Source organism: Natator depressus, chromosome 5 (assembly GCF_965152275.1).
Source record: "Natator depressus isolate rNatDep1 chromosome 5, rNatDep2.hap1, whole genome shotgun sequence".
Taxonomy (NCBI): Eukaryota; Metazoa; Chordata; order Testudines; family Cheloniidae; genus Natator; species Natator depressus.
The window spans coordinates 13,416,512-13,439,737 of record NC_134238.1 but is presented as its reverse complement, the minus strand read 5'-3'; the positions used below and the strand labels follow the sequence as shown (position 1 = coordinate 13,439,737).

The window sequence follows — 23,226 nt, the reverse complement described above, 5'->3', positions numbered from 1 at the left end:
TGCAGCACCAAGCAGGGCACAGTAACTCAGGTATGGCTGGTCTCACCTGGACGAGGCTAACCTGGATGTTCGGACCAGGTTGCTGATCACCAGTTATTTCTGCAGAGAAGCCACACCCACAGAGTCTCAAAATACGTTCCACAGTCTGTGCAGAACAGTTGGCTGACAGCAGAACATCTAGCCACAGCATTTCCAACTAGACTCAGGGTATGTCTACACTATGAAATTAGGTTGAATTTATAGAAGTCGATTTTTTAGAAAGCAATTTTATACAGTCGATAGCGCATTAGTGTGGACACACACACAAAGTGCATTAAGTTGGCAGAGTGTGTCCACAGTACCGAGGCTAGTGTCGACTTTCGGAGCGTTGCACTGTGGGTAGCTATCCCACAGTTCCCACAGTCTCCGCCGCCCATTGGAATTCTGGGTTAAGCTCCCAATGTCTGATGGGGCAAAAACATTGCTGCGGGTGGTTTTGGGTACACGTCATCAGTCGCCCCTCCCTCCGTGAAAGCAACGGCATACAATCATTTTGTGCCCTTTTTCCGTGCGGGCGCCATACTGCTTTCAGCAGCAGGTGCAGTAGGTCTGCAAACCATTGTCGTTATCCACTGCTTCCGCTGCAACTCTGCTCTCATGCTCTCCTGATACTATGAATCCACCTCGCAGGTCCTCTATATGACCGTCATCATCTACCGCTTCTGCTGGCACTCTGCTCTCCTGGTGGTCTCGCAGGGCTGCTTCCGCTGCAACTCTGCTCAGCTGCTCGTCTCGCCATACCACGGCGAGCGTGCAGCCCGCTCAGCTGTTGTGTCCTGGCAGCAGACGGTGCAGTAGGTCTGCAAAACTGGTCATCCAACCACCGCTTCCCCTGCAACTCTGCTCTCCTGCAGACGCCATACCATGGCAAGCATGGAGCCCGTGGCAGTTATGAGCATTGTAAACACCTCGCACCTTATCATGCAGTATATGCAGAACCAGAACCTGCAGGTGAGGAGGCAATGGCAGCACGGTGACGAGAGTGATGAGGACATGGACACAGACTTCTCTGAAAGCACAGGCCCTGGCAATTTGGCCATCCTGGTGGCAATGGGGCAGGCTCATGCTGTGGAACGCCGATTCTGGGCCCGTGAAACAAGCACTGACTGGTGGAACCACATAGTGTTGCAGGTCTGGGATGATTCCCAGTGGCTGCGAAACTTTCGCATGCGTAAGGACACTTTCATGGAACTTGGTGACTTGCTTTCCCCTGCCCTGAAGCGCAAGAATACCAAGATGAGAGCAGCCCTCACAGTTCACAAGCGAGTGGCAATAGCCCTCTGGAAGCTTGCAATGCCAGACAGCTACCAGTCAGTCGGGAATCAATTTGGAGTGGGCAAATCTACTGTGGGGGCTGGTGTGATCCAAGTAGCCAATGCAATCACTGAGCTGCTGCTATCAAGGGTAGTGACTCTGGGAAATGTGCAGGTCATAGTGGATGGCTTTGCTGCAATGGGATTCTCTAACTGTGGTGGGGCGATAGATGGAACGCATATCCTTATCTTGGGACTGGACCACCCAGGCAGCCAGTACATAAACCAAAAGGGGTACTTTTCAGTGGTGCTGCAGGCACTGGTGGATCACAAGGGATGTTTCACCAACATCAACGTGGGATGGCCAGGAAAGGTACATGACGCTCGCATCTTCAGGAACTCTGGTCTGTATGAACAGCTGCAGCAAGGGACTTACTTTCCAGACCAGAAAATAACTGTTGGGGATGTTGAAATGCCTATAGTTATCCTTGGGGACCCAGCCTACCCCTTAATGCTCATGGCTCATACACAGGCACCCTGGACAGTAGTCAGAAGCCATTCAACTATAGGCTGAGCAAGTGCAGAATGGTGGTAGAACGTGCATTTGGACATCTAAAAGTGCACTGGTGCAGTTTACTGACTCAGTTAGACCGCAGCGAAACCAATATTCCCACTGTTATTACTGCTTGCTGTGTGCTCTACAATATCTGTGAGAGTAAGGGAGAAAACATTTATGGTGGGGTGGGAAGTTGAGGCAAATCGCCTGGCCACTGATTACGTGCAGCCAGACATCAGGGCAGTTAGAAAAGCACAGCAGGGCGTGCTGCACATCAGAGAAGCTTTGAAAACCAGTTTCATGGCTGACAAGGCTACGGTGTGACAGTTCTGTTTGTTTCTCCTTGATGAAAACCCGGCCACTTGGTTCACTCTACTTCCCTGTAAGCCAACCACCCTCCCCTCCCCCCTTCAATCACCACTTGCAGAGGCAATAAAGTCATTGTTATTTCAAATTAATGCATTCTTTATTAATTCGTCACACAAATAGGGGGATAACTACCAAGGCAGCCCAGGAGGGGTGGGGAAGGACAATGCCACACTGCACTTCAAAACTTATTGAATGCCAGTCTTCTGTTGCTTGGGCAGTCCTTTGGTGGGGAGTGGCTGGGTGTCCGGAGGCCCCCTGCGTTCTTGGGCATCTGGGTGAGGAGACTATGGAACTTGGGGAGGAGGGCGGTTGGTTACACAGGGGCTGCAGTGGCAGTCTGTGCCTTTCCTACATCTCAACCATACGCCGGAGCATATCAGTTTGATCCTCCAGTAGCCTCAGCATTGCATCCTGCCTCCTCTCATCGTGCTGCCACCACCTTTCCTCTTCATCCTGCCACCTCTCCTGTTGCTCCCGCCACCTGTCCTTGCGTTCATTTTGTGCTTTCCTGGACTCTCCCATTGTCTGCCTTCACTCATTCTGCTGGGCTCTTTCAGTTTGGGTGGACTGCATGAGCTCAGAGAACATTTCGTCGCGAGTGCGTTTTTTTCGCCTTCTTATCTGCGCCAGCCTCTGGGACGGAGATGCTGGTGGCAGCATTGAAACATTTGCAGCTGCGGGAGGAAGAAAAGGGAGAGTAAAAGGCCATTTAAAATGAAGGGCTGATGTTTTCAGGTTAACATGTAGCAGAAACCCAACTAACCCCCCCCGCAATTCTCTGGGATGATTGCTTCACACCCCCCCACCACCACCGCATGGCTAACAGCGGGGATGATTTCTTTTCAGCCACAAGCAAACAGCCCAGCAGGAATGGCCACTTCTGAATGTCCCCTTAATAAAATTCCCCTATTTCAACCAGGTGACCACGAATGATATCACTCTCCTGAGGATAACAGAGAGAGATAAAGAAAAGATGTTGCTTGAATGCCAGCAAACACTGGGACCACACGCTGCCTTGCTTTCTTATGCAATGATTCCAGACCACGTGCTACTGGCCTGCCGTGGTAGTGTCCTACCATGGAGGATGCAATAAGGCTGCCCTCCCCAGAAACATTTTGCAAAGACTTTGGGAGTACCTCCAGGAGAGCTTCATTGAGATGTCCCTGGAGGATTTCCGCTCCATCCCCAGACATGTTAACAGACTTTTCCAGTAGCTGTAGTGGCCGCGAATGCATCCCAAGTCTTCAGGGCAAATCATTAAACATGCTTGCTTTTAAACCGTGAATTATATTTATAAAGGTACACTCACCAGAGGTGCCTTCTTTGCCTTCAAGGTCAGGGAGCCCGGGTTGGGAGGGTGCTCTCTCCAAGGTGATAAACAGTTCCTGGCTGTCGGGGAGAATGGTGTCTCTGCTTGCCCGGTATGCTCTATCATCTTCCTTGTCCCCAAAATCCGCATCCCTGTTGTGTGAGACTCCGTTGCTGGAGTCCACGTACAGGTGTGGGGTAGTTGTAGGGGCACCCCCTAGAATTGCGTGCAGCTCATCATAGAAGCGGCATTTCTGGGGCTCTGACCCCGAGCGGGCGTTTGCCTCTTGGGTTTTTTGGTAGGCTTGCTTGAGCTCCTTAAGTTTCACACGGCACTGCTGTGGGTCCCTGTGATAGCCTCTGTCCTTCATACCCTTGGAGATTTTTTTCAAATATTTTGGCATTTCGTCTTTTGCAACGGAGTTCTGATAGCATGGATTCATCTCCTCATAAAACAATCAGATCCGGTACCTCCCATTTGGTCCATGCTGGAGCTCTTTTGCGATTCTGGGACTCCATGGTCTTCTCTGCTGATGAGCTCTGCGTGGTCACGCCACGGTGGCCAAACAGGAAATGAAATTCAAAAGTTTCCGGGGCTTTTCCTGTCTACCTGGCCAGTGCATCTGAGTTGAGAGTGCTGTCCAGAGTGGTCACAATGGAGCACTGTCAGATAGTTCCTGGAGGCCAATACCATCGAATTGCGTCCACACTAACCCAAATTTGACCTGGCAATGTCGATTTCAGTGCTAATCTCCCTCATCGGGGAGTACAGAAATCGATTTTAAGAGCCCATTAAGTCGACAAAAATGGCTTTGTTGTGTGGATGGGTGCAGGGTTAAATCGATCTAACGCTGCTAAATTCGACCTAAACTTATAGCGTAGACCAGGGCTTAGTGATATTCCCATACTTGACAAGATTTAAGGATAACAAGGAGCAACCCCTAAAGTGACATTGCAGGGGCTGAATTGCTTGTAACATATCCAGACTCAGAATCAAAACTATAAAACACTAGGCAAACATCCACATGGCCTCAGAACTCTATGTGTTCCCTCCTTTTCAGATGTGAAAAATACCACATACCCTTCTCATATCAAGGCTGATATTCAACTGGTGGGTTTCACTCGAGCTGACCTGCTTTTTAAATGCAGCAGGAGACTGAGAAGGGAACAAGCCAGTGCCATCCCCTGCAAAATTTTTGTCTGGCTTGGAATGTTTCTTAGTAAGAAGGAAGCCAGGTGCTGGAAACCCAGGTGCTTACATTTTCAGTGGGTACCAAGTAAAGTCAGTTACAGTCAATGACTCTAAGCCGTCCCCTTTTCTGTTTACTGCTACCTCCATGTTCTCTCCCCAACCCTTCCATGCCCACAATTCAAATGAAGTGTCCTCAGCTTTTTAAATACAATATGTATAGATATCCTAAGCCATTGCTCTTGCAGCCAAGGGGCAGCCAGATTCTCTGCAAATCCTTTGGGATCTACTAAGTTTAGAAGCTGTGTTTGTATTTCCCTTGAGATAATTCTGAGCAACAAATTTAACCTTAATTGTAAGATCAACTGTGAGAAAGCTTATCAAGTGTCACAATAACCAATGACAAATCTTTGTGGGAAAAGACGCAGAAGAGAGACAGAGACACAGTTCAAACAAAAAGGCATACTGATATAACTCAAGGATTATGTTAAGATCATGCCTGGTAAATGAGACTTATGGGACCAGAAATCAATGGACCAGAACTGGTGTTAGAAATTAGGCCTAATTGATGGACTAAATAATGATGGGATGGGCTATTCTGCCCATCACTCCCCTTTTCAGTCTCTTTTTGAGGACCTTTGGAGGGGAAAGGCTGGCTGTGATGCTGGCTGACTGAAAGATGGAGAAAGAGCAAGCTGCTGCTACCACCACCACCTCCTAAGACCTCAGGCCTTCATCGTCCTAATCTGAGAGATGGCCTGATCAGACCCAGCCAGAGAGAGGGTGCCATATGACACTGCAACCTCTGCATCCTCTGGCTAAATCCCAGTTACCAGGGGGCATATAAGTTTGTCACATCCCTCTCCATGTGTGTCCTCTTCCTTCCCCACCTTATATCTCTTTCTTATCACTTGCCTTTTTCCTTCTCTCTAATAAGAGTGCAGCTGAGCTGGCCAAAACCATGTATTTTGCAACACTGCTGTAAGCCTGTGACCAGAAAGGGGAGGCTAAATGCAATGCCTAAAAAAACCTGATGCTGCTACAAGTTTGCCAGATCTCAGAGTGGCTGATCAGACTGTGTGCTGTGCCTGTGTTTCTCAGCAGTGAGTTTGCAAATGAGAATCAACACCAGAGACAGAAGCTACATTTTCTTTCTTCTTCTGCACGTGTCTCTTTTGCCTTCTAGGAAATGGGACCAGGATTTAACAACTGCTCTAGCCCCCTCAACAAAATTCTTCTCTTTACCCCAAACAGGACAGTTATGACCATCTAAAAGACTGGTAAACATCTTGGTTTCCTTCTACAAATTCTCTTCAGCTAAAAGGCACAGGAGATGTTTTTGAAATGAAAGCCTGACAATCATTTACATTTTAAGTACTTCAACTGTTTTTCCTTTTCTGTATCTCTAATCTTACATATTGCATCTTTAACAAAAGGTTTTAAAGGATTTTTAATGGTGTGGTTGCAAGCTGAGGTCTCTGTATACCAACCCTCCCCCTCCCCACATCCACGAAACTTGTTATACAACTGTTTAAAGTTGGACAGAGTTGTGTTAACACCTTTGACTCAGTGGGGCCTTTATTCCATCTAAATACATACAACGCTTCTTATTGAGGAGAGCACGAGCTGGGGATTGCTTAAGGGAAAAACAGAACCCTCTGCCCATAGTTTTTTCCCCCCACAGGAGGATATGATATGGTGCTTGGTTAATAATAGTAATGTCGCAAAAGCAGCGCTCTGTGGAGTACTAGCTCCTACTGCGCTTACTGGTAGTATTCCCACTGGTTTGGGAAGGGAATGCAACAAAGAGTAAGGGTTCTCCATCCTGCCCAAACACAGTTCCAGGGCTGTGAAGTCCTGACCATGCGGGGCTGGCTTGAGGTGTTTCTGGGGAGAGACAGCACCTGCTTTGTTGGTGCGGCACACCCATATCTGCACCCGTATCTTTTCTGCCTGGTTTGACTTTTATTTGCTTCCATCTATCTCTTAGAGCAGAAAGGAGCTTAGGGCCCTGCAATCTACTGAAGACAAGGACCTTATTAGCAGAGGGTAATTCTGGGCCTCACTTAGATTCTGTGGTCTAGCTGTCCTTGACCCCATCTTTGTCAGCACACTTATGGAAGAGAAAGTACTTCTCAATGTACCATTAGTACTTTGACTTCTTCCCTCAGAGTTGTTTGTTAATCAATGCTATGTCCCCGCACCTACATTTTGACCATTGCCTGGGTGGGAAGGGCAAATAATCCTATTCTATGCTAGTAAATTAAACTAATCAATGAGTTAGGAAAGACTTCAAAAAGGTACTGGGGGGAAAACAGCATAGTTAAGGATCACTTTATCTTTTAGTTAACAAAGCCTTAATTTTATTTAATTATGTTTAATCATTTCAACAAGTAACTTGTCAATAAACCACACTGCTTTGTGATGAGTAACAGGAAGCCAGGCTGGGCAGCAAGGAGGGATTGCTGAATGGAATGGAAAGATCAATAAGCTTTATAACAAATACTGCAATGTAGATAAGAGTGCATAAAGCGCTTTGTTTTGACTTCTTTTCCATTCAACTAAGAGCATCTTGGTATTAATTTTTCATCGGATCAACAACCATCCAAAATAAACAAATCTTTTAAAATCTAGTTCAGTACAAGGCTGAAAAAGTGGGGAATAAAAAAATATTTAAAATAACAACACTTAGGGCTGTATCCTAATTTTTGTGAGACACACAGTATAACTTGGTATTAGCCAGGTATCTCCTGCACTACAAATCCCAAGAGCAAATTAGGACAAGAGCTCAGGATACTGTCCCAAAGGGAAGAGCTGCTGCTGAATTAAACTCCTCCCCTCAACAGAGACAACCGTAGTCTATTAGGCTGAGCATGGGGCTGTGACTCAGGAAACCTAGCTTCTACTCCTAACTCTGCAACTGACTCTGTATGACCTTGGGCAAGTAACAATCTTTCTGTGCTTCAGTCACCTCCAGCTGTAAAGTGGGAGATAAGGGTAACTCCCTCTTCCAAAGCCATTTTACCCACCTTTGTGATCAACAGCTCACCAAACAGCACTACAAAAGTACAAATCATTGTCATCAGCCTTCTTCACCACCACCAAATCTGGTACATATATGTAGGTCAAATACATGAAATAAATACAACTCACTAAATGCACTGCTGGGTAATACATTCTTTAATTACATAACTAAGGGAAAACAACGGACATACAAGAGCTAATGAATAATACTTGACACTTATATAATGCTTTAACTCTTCAAGGCCTTCTCCACACCTCAACTAATTTACCGTGTGTATGTGTGCAGCATCACCTGTTTAACATGTGATGTGGCTAGTATTATCTATAGATTTGTTGGGTGGGGGGGCAGGGAAGGGAAGGGGACACAGATGTGCTGATTGACTTCCCAAAGTTACAGAAGAAGTCAATATGATAATTGGGATTAGTACTCGGCCATTCCTGGTTCCACAAACCTTCCCCCTCAGTTTATAAAAATAAGTATGAATCCAAAGAAAATGAGCAAGAACAATGCTCCAATTCCTTCCAAATATACTACTTCCTGTTTGCCCTATTGTACTACTTTGTTCCCATTATTTCCACTCCATCTCCCTTCTACACTCCACTACCTCCTTGGGCCAAAAGCCCAATTCACATGCAAAACTATTCGTATATAAATTCAGCCCTGTGGTCTTACACTAGGACTGAACATAGCCCAACGAGTATTTAAGAAAAATAAAAAAAGACCAGTATACACGGTGCGAGTGTGAGCAGGTAACACGGATTTCAATGGAGTTTTACCTACTTAAAGCAGGTTTCTAAATTAAATTTATTCATATTTTCAGAAGTCTCCATCTAGTGCTCTAGGCCCAGTTCTTCCCTCCTTTGTACCCATGCAAGCCAGTGAGATTACACCCAGGTTGCTTGGGTGTAATGGAGGGCAAAATCTGATCAGTATTTAGAGGTGTTTAAAAATTCTGAAATGAAATTCTAAAACTTCAAAAGGCAAGACTTTCAAAACTGGGGGACAGATCTGAGAAAACATCAGCTCCCAAAATAAGTTGCCAAGTTTTCACAAGATTTCAGTCCTCTGATTGCTGAGTGCTTTTGCAGACCTGGCTGCTGAGATTTTTTGAAAATCTGGCCCTGGGTGCCTAGAGTTATAGGGTGAAATCCTGGCCCCACTAAAGTCAGTGAGAACTTTGCCACTGACTTCAATGGAACCAGATTTCACACAGACTTTTAAAATCCTTATTTATGTCCCAGTCCTCCAAACATCTATACATGAGTAACTTGACACACAAGTAGTCCCACTGAAAATGTCTTGGTATTTTATTTAATCTTTTAGAATAGTGTAATTTCTTGAAATTTCAGGGTTTTCTGCTTGAAATTAGGACTATTTCAGATGAAAGTGCCTGTAGTCTTTTTTTAATATATACTGAAAAATTCAAATATTTCCAATTCCAAGTTTCTAAATCTACTTTGAACGTACACTAATTTTGGAATCAAAATGGGCAATTTTGAATTGTATGTTTTTAAATGTGAAAGTGGTCACTTGTACAAACTTTGTATCATTTCTGGATTGTGAAGTGGTCCAAAACTAAATGCTGAAATAGTCAAAACTGTATTGTCACTTTAGCACAGCTATTCTCATAACGAGATTATAAATCACATACAAAGATCAGATGCATATGATGATCTTTTTGTCTAGAAAACACACTGAGGGAGGTCAGTCTCACGATTGCCTCAACAGAGGCCTGTAAAGTCCAGATCTTCAGGCATCCTGCTGTCTCTAGACTCCATCTTACAGCTGTGATGGGTTCGGCCGCAGCGATCACCTTGGGACTGTCACCTGATGTGCTGAAATTACCTTTGAGCCAGTTTTCCCTGCCAGTTTGGGACTCCAGAACCCTGCCTTGTTGAGCCAGACATGCCAGCCTGCTGCAACACAGACCCAGGGTCTGGGCCATGCTCCCGAAGTTGCAGACTTAACTAAAAACAGCTCAGCAGATTACCTGTCTCCAGCACCCAGATCCCAATGGGATCCAAACCCTAAATAAATCCGTTTTACTCTGTATAAAGCTTATACAGGGTAAATTTGTAAATTGTTCACCCTCTATAACACTGATAAAGAGATATGCACAGCTGTTTGCTCCCCCAGGTATTAATAACTTTCTCTGGGTTTGTTAATAAACAAAAGTGATTTTATAAAGTATAAAAAGTAGGATTTAAGTGGTTTCAAGTAACAGCCGCCAGAACAAAGTAAGTCACAAAGCAAAATAAAACAAAAACACGCAAGACTAAGCCTAGTAAATTAAGAAGCTGATTACAGGTAATATCTCACCCTCAAAGATACTCCAATAAGCTTCTTTCACAGTCTAGACTCCTTCCTAGTCTGGGCCCAATCCTTTCCCCTGGTCCAGTCTTTGTTAAATCCAGCAGACATCTCAGGTGGTAAGCAGAGATTCTGTCATGACTGGCAGCCCTCTTTGTCCAGCTCCACCCCGTTTTATAGCTTTGGCATAAGGCGGGAATCTTTTGTCTGTGCTTGTCCCCACCCCCACCTCATCAATGGAAAAGTACAAAGATTAAGCTGGATTCCAATATCATGTGACATGGTCACATGTCACTGTAAGACCCCTAGTCTCCATTCTTCCTGGGTTGGCCCACATGCACACAGGAAGGCTTGCAGGTAAATAAACCATTTACAACCAATTGTCCTAGACAATGGGAGCCATCAAGATTCTAAACCACCATTAATGGCCCACACTTTGCATAATTGCAATAGGACCTCTGAGTTATAGTTCATATTTCTAGCTTCAGATACAAGAATGATACATGCGTACAAATAGGAGGAATATATTCAGTAGTTTATAACCTGTTACGATACTTTACAAGAGGCCTTTTGCATAAAGCAATTCCAGTTACATCATATTCACACTCATAAGCATATTTCCATAAAACAGATGGTGTGCAACATCACAACGGCTTCTGACAGTCTCAACTAGTGTGCATAGGCATGAAGACTTGACTTTTCTAAAGAGACTGAACATCCTTTAATATTGTACTGCTGCATGAAGCTTAGCTACCTCAAGGACTACTTCAGCAATTGAGCATGAAAAGGAATTATGGGTTGTTCAAGGCTTTTTTTTTTTTTTTAAAAAGGGTAGTGATGCTGTAATAAATTACCATTTTTATAGTGCATTACTTATGAACCACATAGGGAGAAATGGGCTATTAATATATTAACCATTCACCTCAAAAGATAATTATTTGCATGTGCAATAGCTACTTATCGAAGTATTTTCTTAAACAATTGGATATTAGTGGTTTTAGACTGGAATTAATCCTGTTCTGATCTATTTTTCTTGTATGTATTGTAATACAAAACAGGCCAGATTCTGCACTGATTTAAATCTACAGGATTGCCCAAACAGTAAGTCAGCACAGAATGTGCCATAATAAGTATTGCAATTAAATGCATAAAAGGCAGATGATGGTTTTGATTTTGATTTTTATTGTGCAAGTAACCACAGAATCACCAACCATTATATATAAGGATGAAAAGAGAATGCAGAGACCTTTGTGTTAATTGATTTGTTCATTTTATCATTTAACACTCACAGAAGGTGCTGTTATGAGGTTGAAGTTGTCTATTTATTCCACAGCAGGTAAAACATGCAGGATAAAATCTTCAAGAGCACTTAAGTGACTTAAATTCCTAAGTCCCACTGAGTTTCAATCAGATTTAAGCTTCTAAGTGCCTACGTCACTTATGAAAACTGGACAGGCACGTAAGTAATTTAGGTGCATTTGAAAACTCTACCTGCCTCAATCCTGACTTGGGGAAACCACTTATAGGTTAAGAGGGGAGTTCACTCTCTGTGGCCACTGTGTCCTTGGCCTTTCTGATGAAAGTGCCTACAAAGGGATCAATTAGTTCCAACTCTGGTGGGGAATAAAGTATTAGTGAAAACTTTCCAAGAGGCTATAAAATGGGTCATGATAGAGATGATGTAAAACACAGATTTGTACAAGTGAATTAAATTATGCATTGTAATTTAAGGCTTTTTCACATTCATTTGAATGAAAGCAGTTGTAGATACATTGACCGCAGTTGTTCAGACAAACCGTATGCTGCAGTATAAATGACAACTCACCAGTCATAGACCAAGGATCTCCAGTCACAGAATGAGGCTCTTCCAACAAATGCCCCTAGGGTGTCCTTGTGAAAATCAGCCAGAGAACCACCAATCAAAATAAAAAACCCAGCAACAAAACATGTGGTTCTTGTGGGTGTGGAGCCCTCACTCATCTTGAGCCACTTTCAGATGGCATCATTATGTGGTTGTCACAATGCATAGCTAAGTAAGTGCTACAGAAATGGATGTGCTTGTCAGTCAGATTTTGTGCGCTGCCACTGTTATGTAAAACTGAAGAGTCATTGATTAATACAGAGACTTTTCTGTGAACATCTGTTGAGTAGAAACAGAAGCTTTTTGTTTGGCCGAGGGGTCCTCAACTTTTTCGTACTGTGTGCTATAGTTTAATACAGATGGTCTTGCCCTTCCCTTTCATTCATGACCCCATGGATCACCTCTCCTTCAATTCATGATCACATATCAACTACAGCACTTGCTCAAAGGGGAAAGTAATGCTAGGGAAGTATTCAATATATCTGCCATCTTTTAAATTCATTTTAGTAGTAGGAAATAAAGGAGAAACCAACACCATGTGATCTGCCAGCTCTCTGAAAACCTCCAGCAAGTGCTTCACAGACCACAATTTGAGAACCACTGGTCTAGTGCATGGCTACAACAGCTTTCTCCCTGCATCCACTTCTATCATTAGACTTGGCATATAAAGCAATACAGATAAACTAAATTCTGCAGGAAAACTATATTGGTATTCACAACTATGAAAAATATTGTACTGAACTGGGTAGGATGTACACGTGCTGAGTAGAATCAGAACAGTTCAACTATACATCATCTCTTTCTCTTTGGCTGAGGCCAGATCAGTCCTCTTCTGCTTATATGACCTGAAGCAACCCAATTCACGCTAAATGCATTAGGGGGCACAGGACTGGGGAAAATACTACCTCTGCTTCCATTTTCCCCATGTCTTCACTGGGAAGCTACAAAAGAGACCTTATATAGGTGCACCACAGAAATTGGGATCATGATGTCTGGGTGCAGGAAGATGTATGGAGTTAGGAATCAGCCACTTTCTGTGGCACTGTTCCCCAGCTTGTCCTGAATGTATCCCATTAGGAATTGATGCTGCTTCCTAGACCATAGATGCTATGGTGATGGGCACAATATAAGAACACAGAGACACACTCCTGCATTGGCAGCTACTGCACAACTGCAGAGGACTTAGCAAAGGGCATCACATTTCCCCTGCTGAAGTCATGCTGCTAGGGGAAAGCAGCACCCTCCTTAGCTATTTCCTGTCGCCATGCATCTCTTCCCTGCTGAACCCCACTCTATTCCCCACAAGGGCTTTCCCAGCTGCATGGATGATTTCTTAAAAAATCCATCTTGCTGAGTTTCCTACCCTCTACCCTCATATCACAGGTTTTTCTGAAAGAAAGGATCTTCTAGCTCCATAGCATTTCACTTATTCTCTCCCTCTGCTATTCCTTCTGAACTCTAGATGTTTTAGGATACATTTTGTATGAAAGACACTAAATGATGCTATATTGTATTTTCCATTAACAAACCATTTATTCTTCTAGATCTAAATGAAATTAAAGAAACTGAAGGGTTTTATCCCCCAACTTTTAAAAGTCACATATTAATATCAATAAAATCCAACCTATTTATAGAGTATCTTTCTAAGCACTGGATGTTTTAAGCACCTTACAGTTCTATGCTGAAGCCCTTCTTAGCTTAAACATAGTAAATAACTTGGGTATAAAGTCAAATACTCCATTTTAAATATTAGCAGCTGGTCACACCAGCATATGTCCACTTGATTATGGATTATTCTCATGTGGCACAAATAGCAAGAATTGTAGAATTTAAAAGTGAAAGCTCCAAATTAATCTTTAAATGCTTTAACCAAATATCAAGGCTTTTTCTGCAAGAGTCTAAATAAAATCTTTATCTGTGCTTAGAGGCTCATGCAAATGTATTCAAAATGTACTCTCTGGATCTCTTACCATGGCAGATTGGAAGCTGCTAAAACAAATACAAGATCATCTGATCGGGCCAAGCCATCCATCTGCACCAATAATTCTGTTTTCATCCGCCGACTTCCTTCGTGTTCACCGCTATCAAGATTCAGAGAAATGTTGTTTGCTCAGTGCTTTAATGCAATCACCTTTATTAAGACACAGCAGCTGACCCATAGTCACAGTTTTGTCCCAGTTCAAAGCATGATTAAGTACTCTTAGCTAACATCCAAGCATTAAGTCAGGCTTCCTGATGATTACTTAAAAGTACTCATTTCAGTGCATTACCCTGGAGTAAATCCACTATTAATGGAGTAAAAGAAAAACATATATTTTGTTTTATCTTTGCATAAAGATTAATACAAAATAATGAGTAAATACCAGAGTTGGTATTTAGAGGGAAATGTTGCTAAGCCTTGGGTTAGCATTATGTAGGAGAACTTATAGAGAGGTAAAGGTTGCAGTTAACATACTAACATTGTTGATGTATTCAGTGCAACTAGTATAAAGCGGAAGAGTTTGTGAGAGAATTTAAATGGGCACAGAAAGACATTTACTACTGAATTTAATACATTTCATGTCTTTTTTGTTTGCTCCCAAGAAAACAGACCATGAAGAACTGAAACAGTAAAAGCCAAACATTCTTCTTTCTTTGAGACAGAGGATTAGGAATCCCACCTAAGAAAAGATGAGGTTTAAGGGCTTGTTCCTGCAATGTGCTAAGAACTCTGGCCTCAATACAGTCAAACATTTTAGCAAGTGCTTAAGTGCTTTGCTGGATTGAGGCCTCTGATCCAAAGTGCTAAGCACCTTGCAAGATCAAGCCCTAAGAAAGCCTAGCGTGTATGCTCTGCAGTTCAGGTCTTATTTCTGTAAAGTGTCATCTTGACATATTGTGCTGTATCAATATTTAATAAAATAACCTCATTATTGGATATGTATCCCACTTCGATCTATCACTCACTGGAGTCAGGGAGAGTTATAAAAAAGTATGAGTGCAAAAGCTGGCCTATACTTTATAGCCACTAATTGGCAGTGATTTTACGAGTTGCATCTTTATACTACAGTGTACTGTATACATTCTTTATGAGCACATATAAACACCTGGACATGGTATGCAAAGCATCTAGAAACCTCTGTAAAGGGCACCCTATGCATATGCTGTAATAAAAACAACATCTATAAATCGTTTTTGCCCCCAATCCCATCAGTTTTCTCAAATTTTAACTGTGTGTATTGTCACGGATGGCAGTATTAATGTTGCTTCATTCTTGCTGCTACAAACCCCGTCCATGCCTTAGTAACTTCTTTACACAGTGATGCAACTGCCTCCTCTCTGTCCTTACTGTCTCTCACCCCCAACTAGTCCATCCAAAAGGTTGCAGTCAAAGGTCATCTCATTCTCCTCTGTGAATCCTGTCACTGTTTCCTCCAGTCCAAGCTTCTTATTTTAAAAGACACTCATAACTGTATTCTTGTACCCCTAGCCCACTCATATTCTTCCTGGGCCAACATATCCCAGTTAATCCCACTCTGCTCATCATGTGTTCTTCTGTACCATCCCTTATTCCGATATCTATGGATTTATAGTGGATTATTGTTGGAATTATTCAGGCATGAGCCTTGCAGGTTAAAAATGGGCTTAAAGAAAATTATTTTTAAAAAATTAAATCTAAAACAAAATGATTACAGTTAAAATACAACTCAAAATAGTTATTCTGTCAATAGGATCTAAATTATAGGTCTTTCTATGGGCCCAATCATGCTTCTATTGAAGTTCACAGAGTAGGTGCAGGCCTTATTTGAACTAATGGTAACAGGCTCAATGCACTAGTAAGTGTTGATTTTTAAAAGAACTATTTTGAAGCTATCGCCAGCTAAATTGTCAATTACCCAGGATGATTGCCTCTCTGACTCATTACCGACTCCAGCTCGTCCAAGAAAATTGTGGAGGGAGCATGATATCGGGCAAGTTCGAATAACACCTGTTCAAAGAAAAGAATCCACAAAACAGAATTAACAACTGCGGCAAGCAAAAAGGTGATAAGGGCCATTGATACAAAAGCTAAATAATGATACAAATTAGTGCACACATCACAAAAACCTTTTTTGGGGGAAGAATGGAATAAATGTTCCGACTTGTTAGAGGATCCCAGAGTCCTTCCTTAATTCTGAAAGGTTTATAAAAGGAGAGATCAAGAACACACACACACACACACAATCCTGTCTTTACATTTAAATCTTTCCGTGTACTTGGCTAGGATTTAGAGGGAGAATAATGGGATATAAGAAAAGGATTCCATCGAAGGATTCTGGGGAAATCCTAAATTGTTACCAGAAATTAAATATTTTTCTTCTTCTATTGCTGCTCCATTTGTTTTTCCCCCCTCAAATCCTTATTTTAAAAAAACAAATAAAAAAAAATTCCAGAGACGAAAAAAACCAATATTCTCCTCAGGAAAAATAAAAGAATTTATTCTGATTAAGAGAACATTATTCTAATCAACAGAATGTTGTTGGTTTCTTTCACTGGAATTTTTGTGATTTTTTTTAAAAATAAGAATTTGAGAAAAAAACAAATGGAGCAACAATAAAAGAAGAAAAATATGTGCCTGTCCCTAATGCTCAATTTCTTGTCGGAATTCTAAATTGCTGTAATTAATCTGCCTCTGCATTTCCTGTTTTTGTTACCCCATGACTGTGTTAGGGCTACTGGCAAATAAAAGTCCCTACAATCTTTAGCCTAAATTAAAGTGCCACAAGCAACTGTAGTGATGGCTGTGATACTTCCCAGGGGTACCCAGGGTTGTAAGGCACCTAGCTACGACATGCCCTTAGCATGAGGAAGTTTTGCCTGTGCCTGCTATGGATCAGCACGACTCCATCATCCTCTGGAAACATGAGCACTACCTTTCAGGCCTCCCTCTCCACATGCAGGTTAGCGAAAGGCACACACAAACTGCCCCCAGTCCTCCGAGCATCCCTCTGGAGTCACCAGTCCCTGATCTACTGAACAGTCACTAAAGTCTGAGATTCTCTATTCCCAAAGAAACAGCACACCAGCTTATTAGATGCCTCGAAGGATCACCACTCTGTTTAACATACAGTATTTATATATATATTTATAGTGAAAACAAGAATAAGTTTATCATCAAAGAACAGAGATTCAAGTGATAGAGTGAGAATATTGGAAACAAATGGTTACATATAAAACATAAGAACGGTCACACTGGGTCAGACCAATGGTCCATCTAGCCAGTATCCCGTCTTCCGACAGTGGACAATGCAGGTGCTTCAGAGGGAATGAACAGAACAGGTAATCATCAAGTGATCCATCCCCTGTTGCCCGTTCCCACCTTCTGGCAAACAGAGGCTGACAAAATCATAACATTCTTCTAGAGCATAAACTAAACTCACAAGACATTCCTCAGTCTCCTATAGAATAACTTACCCCAGTCCTTTTCCTAGCATTATCAGACAGGAAGGCTGAGATCCCCTTTCATAAGATCAAGACTGCTGGCAGATTGTCTTCACAGTCTGAAGCGTGCTAAGGCACCTCTCTGCACCCCCAGATAGACCATACCAGACCTGGGGTTCCAAAGGGGAGGGATCTAGACTGTTCTCAGATGACAGAACAAGGAATAATGGTCTCAAGTTGCAATGGGGGAGGTTTAGGTTGGATATTAGGAAAAACTTTCACTAGGAGGGTGGTGAAGCACTGGAATGGGTTACCTAGAGAGGTGGTGGAATCGCCTTCCTTAGAGATTTTCAAGGTCAAGCTTGACAAAGCCCTGGCTGGGATGATTTAAGTTGGGGATTGGTCCTGCTTTGAGCAGGGGATTGGACTAGATGACCCCGAGGTCCCTCCCAACCCTGATATTCTATGAAAACAGGTTGTCCCCCATTCCTGTGGTTTACCTCTTCCTGTTAGTTTCCTTCTGAAGCCTCCACAAGCTCTTTGTTAGCATTTGACTCAATATGCTAATAGACTTCTATTTTAAGATACACAATAAGCCGTGGTCCACCAGGGAGATAAGTGTGTCTCACCTCCTGTCAGAAGTTTTTCTCAAGGCATGCTACCTTAGAGCAGTGGCTCTCAACTTTTCCAGACTACTGTACCCTTTTCAAGAGTCTGATTTGTCTTGTGTACCCCAAGTTTCACCTTACTTAAAAGCTTACAAAATCAGATATAAAAATACAAAAGTGTCACAGCACACTATTACTGAAAAATTGCTTACTTTCTCAATTATAAAATACATCAACTTGGAATATAAATATTGTACCTACATTTCATTATATAGTATAGAGAGCAATATAAATAAATCACTTTCTATTAAATTTTAGTTTGTACTGACTTCGCTAGTGCTTTTTATTAGGGCTGTCGATTAATCACAGTTAACTCACGTGATTAACTCCAAAAACTTAAACACAATTAATCGCAGTTTTAATTGCGCTGTTAAACAATAGAATACCAATTGAAATTTATTAAATATTTAGTATGTTTTTCTACATTTTCAAATATTTGATTTCAATTTACAACACATAATACAAAGTGCACAGTGCTCACTTTATATTATTTTTATTACAAATATTAGCAATGTAAAAATGATAAACAAAAGAAATAGTATCAGAGAGGTAGCTGTGTTAGTCTGGATCTGTAGAAGTGGGTATTCACATATGAAAACTTATGCTCCAATACCTCTGTTAGTCGATAAAGGTGCCACAGGACTCTTTGCTGCTTTTACAAAAGAAATAGTATTTTTCAATTTACCTCATACAAGTACTATAGTGCAGTCTCTTTCGTGAAAGTGCAACTTACAAATGTAGATTTTTTTTGTTACATAACTGCACTCAAAAACAAAACAATGTTAAAAACTTTAGTGCCTACAAGTCCACTCAGTCCTACTTCTTGTTCAGCCAATCACTAAGACAAACAAATTTGTTTACATTTACAGGAGATAATGCTGCCTGCTTCTTATTTACTGTGATGGGTTGGACCCCTTGGGAAGTCACCTGATGTGCTGAGATACCACTGAGTCTACCTGTTCTTCCAGCATGGACCCCCTTTAACCTGTCTTGCTGAGCCAGGTTCTTAAAACCTCCTCTAACACACACACAGGCAGGGCCACACCCAGCTGCAGATCAGCTCCGGGAAGATTCAGTTTAAGGGACTTGCTCCAGCACTCAGACGTCCACCTCCTTTGGAGTGCAGACCCAAAGATATATTATGAAATTTGCTTCTTCCCTCAATGTGGAGGAGGGTGTACACAACTTCTCGCCCCCACCCCCCAGTTAGAAATCACATAAACTGGGTTATATTGTAAACCAGAAATAAATTTATTAACTATAACAGGTGTATTTTAAGTAGTTAAGGAGGTAGCAGACAGAACAAGGCAGATTACTAAGAAAATAAAAAGAGCATGCAAACTAAGCTCAATACACTGAAGAAACGGGTTACATGCAAGTTCTCACCTAAATGTGGTTCTAATAATCTTCACAGGCCAGACGCCCTTCCAGCCTGGGTTCAGTTCTTTTCCCCCAGTTCAGGCTTAGATGTTTCCAGCAGTCATCTTGGGTGGAATAGCAGGGGAGAACTGATGACCTGGATTGCCCCATTCCCCACCCTTTAATAGGATTTGCATAAAGCAGGAGTCCTGTGTTTCCTAGTTTGACCCCCCTTAGCTTCTTGTGGAAAAGAATTCAAGATGGGTTCCAGTCTCAGGTGACATGGTTACATGCCTCTGTAGGGCCCTTGTAGCCATTTTTCACAGGCTAACCCACATGTTCACAGGAAGACTAAGCTCTTTTACAGTCCATTGTCATTGTTGATGGGCCATCCACCCTGTCTGGCTTTTCCACTGTGGTACCTGAAGTGTTAGCAGTGGGCGTCACCCAAAGTAGCATAGCTGAACACAGATACATAGATAATATTCCGAATTTCAGATACAGAAGTTATACATACACACATACAAAGAAGAACATAAGAACGGCCATATTGGGTCAGACCAAAGGTCCATCACGCCCAGTATCCTGTCCTCCGACAGTGGCCAATAGCAGGTACCCCAAAGGGAATGAACAGACAGGTTATCATCAAGTGATCCATGCCCTGTCACCCAATCCCAACTTCTGGCAAACAGAGGCTAGAGACACCATTCCTGCCCATCCTGGCTAATCGCCATTGATGGACCTATTTTCCATGAATCTATCTACTCCCTTTTGAACCCTGTTATAGTATTGGCCTTTACAACACCCTCTGGCAAGGAGTTCCAGAGGTTGATAGTGCATTGCGTGAAAAAGTACTTTGTGTTTATTTTAAACCTGCTACTTATTAATTTCATTTGGTGGCCCCTTGTTCTTGTATTATGAGAAGGAGTAAATAACAGTAAATAGGATAATCGCATTCAGTAAATCATAACCTTTCCAATGATATCTCACATGATCCATTTGCATGAAGTATATCTCATTTATGTCATATTCATATCATAAGCATATTTTCATAAAGAACATGGAATGACACGTCACAACAATGTCACCTGAAAATGAGAACAGGTGTTCACATGGCACTGTTGTAGCTGGCACTACAAGGTATTTACGTGCCAGATATGCTAAACATTCATATGTGCCTTCATGCTTTGGACACCGTTCCAGAGGACATGCTTCTATACCAATGACGCTCGTTAAAAAAATAATGTATTAATTAAATTTGTGGTTGAACTCCTTGCGGGAGAATTGTATGTCTCCTGCTCTGTTTTAACTGCATTCTGCCATACATTTCGTGTTATGGCAATGGCGGATGATGACCCAGCACATGTTGTTTGTTTTAAGAACACTTTCAAAGTAGATTTGACAAAATGCAAAGAAGGTACCAATGTGATATTTCTAAAGATAGTATAGCACTCGACCCCAGGTTTAAGAATATGAAGTGTCTTCCAAAATCTGAGCGGGACAAGGTGTGGAGCATGTTTTCAGAAGTCTTAAAAGAGCACCACTCCAATGCAGAAACTACAGAACCTGAATCACCAGAAAAGAAAATCAACCTTTTGTTGGTGAAATCTGACTCAGATGATGAAAATGAACGTGCGTCAGTCTGCACTGCTTTGGATCGTTGTCCAGCAGAACCCATCATCGGCATGGAAGCATGTATTTTGGAATGGTGGGTGAAGCATGAAGGCACATATGAATCTTTACCGCACCTGGCACGTAAATATCTTGCAACGCTAGCTACAACAGTGCTATGCGAACACCTGTTCTCCCTTGTTTGTTTGAGAGATTGGCTGAACAAGAAGTAGGACTGAGTGGACTTGTAGGCTGTAAAGTTTTACATTGTTTTATTTATGAGTGCAGTTATTTTTTGCACATAATTCTACATTTGTAAGTTCAACTTCTATGATAAAGAGATTGCACTACAGTACTTGTATTAGGTTTATGGAAAAATACTATTTCTTTTTTACAGTGCAAATATTTGTAATAAAAAATAAATATAAAATGAGCACTGTACACTTTGTACACTGAAATCAATACACTTGAAAATGTAGAAAACATCCAAAAATATTTAAATAAATGGTATTCTATTATTATTTAACAGAGCGACAAATCGTGATTAAATTTTTTTCATTGCGCAATTAATTGTAATTAATTTTTTTAATTGTTTGACAGCCCTACTTTTTATGTAGCCTGTTGTAAAATTAGGCAAATATCTAGATGAGTTGATGTTCCCCCGGAAGACCTCTGTGTACCCCCAAGGGTACACGTAGCCCTGACTGAGAACCACTGCCTTAGAATGACCTGCCTTTAACTATAAGGTCTAGAGAACATATTTTTCAGCATATACACAACTCCTCACATATTTTCTTTACATACAACTCACCGTGAGTATGATGACCAGTGTGACACAGGCTTTCAGTACATACCTTACATGACCCCTTTTGATGAACCCAGGGTACCTCTGTGCCCTATGCCAGCTGGCATCAAGAGGTCTTTGGGTCACAGTGGCAGAGTCTGGAAGAGACCACGACAGCTGCCATTCCCAGAGGGAGCTCCTCATCTGATCGCAATCAGAAAGGAATTGAAACCCAAACGTTGTAGAGGTGGGGTGCATTGAGGACTTACTGTCAGTAGATCTCAAAATTTAGTATGCCTGCCTGGGATCCAATATGTCAAAAATCTTTGAGTGGTAGGGGATATCTGATTCACATTACATTACAGAGCTGAAATGCACCCACAAATCCAGCCAATACAATAACTTCATAAAAGTAATATTATTTCCATTTGACAGAAGGGGAAATTGGAGCACAGAATGAAATCACTTGCCCAAGATTTCAGAGGGTATCAATATCAGAGGAACCACTCAGCATTTCCTGGTTCCCAGTTCAGTGCTCAATCCACTAAAAAACACCTGTTCTCCAGTTAGTCACATGACAGCTATTAGAGTACAATGTAAATGAAGATAACAATTCTCACCCGGACAAGTTTTTCTGAATCACCCCTCCATTTGCTGACAATAGTGGACGCTGAAATGTTGAAGAAAGTTGTATTGCATTCAGTGGCAACGGCCTTAGCAAGCAGAGTCTTTCCAGTACCTATCAGCAACAGGGATGAGGAAATTCACTCTGAGTAAATAAAATGTAAATATAGGAATAACTCCCTTCATCATCTTACTAGTCAGAAAATGAACACTGACAGGACGAGTGGAAATGCAATTAGAACTATTTGGAGAAAAGCAGGTAATACAGGACTTCAAGTCACAGCACCACTGACAAATACATTCAAACCGTTTCTGAGGTACTATATTGAAATGATCAGAGCACCTCAATGGGCTGTATTGAGGCAAATAAATAAAAGAACATACAAGACCGGACCCAATGTTATTTCACTGGGGGCAGGTAGCAGCTTGTCTAACACACTAATAGTTCTACAGACTCCCCAGATGCTATCATGTTATGTCTACACTAAAAACACTAGTGTAGACACTTGCTACAGCAATGGGAGGAGTTCTCCTGTCACTGTAGTTAATTAATCTCCCTGAGAGACGATAGCTCTAGAAAGAATTTTTCCATAGACCTAGCTATCTATACCAGGGGTCAGGTCAGCATAACGGTCTCTCTCAGGGCTGTGGATTTTGCATGCTGATGAAAGTTTTCAGTGTAGACCAGCCATCAGTGTCTAGGCAACTTTCCAGTGGTGCCTTGGAGGGTGACAGAGATAGTGTGGAGAGCAGTCTAGACAGTGAGAGCATTTGGAGAGACTGCAGAAGTGTTAGTGTGTGGGACAGCCTCCATCTTTGCTAGGAGACCAACACCATTTTCAAAATTAACTCCTAAATGAAGAAGAGGGG

The 23,226-nt window shown here is 42.0% G+C and overlaps 1 protein-coding gene across 2 annotated transcripts in view; it reads right to left on the bottom strand.

The window, feature by feature from the left end:
* KATNAL2 (katanin catalytic subunit A1 like 2) overlaps positions 1-23,226 on the bottom strand; it is a 60,103-nt gene that overhangs the window by 7,035 nt on the left and 29,842 nt on the right. For both annotated transcript variants that reach the window (XM_074952324.1, XM_074952325.1), the window contains exons 11-13: positions 22,353-22,471; positions 15,786-15,877; positions 13,881-13,991 (exon numbers count right to left, since the gene is read on the bottom strand). In XM_074952324.1, coding sequence (XP_074808425.1) covers positions 13,881-13,991; positions 15,786-15,877; positions 22,353-22,471 — 322 coding nt within the window. The remainder of the gene's footprint in view (positions 1-13,880; positions 13,992-15,785; positions 15,878-22,352; positions 22,472-23,226) is intronic.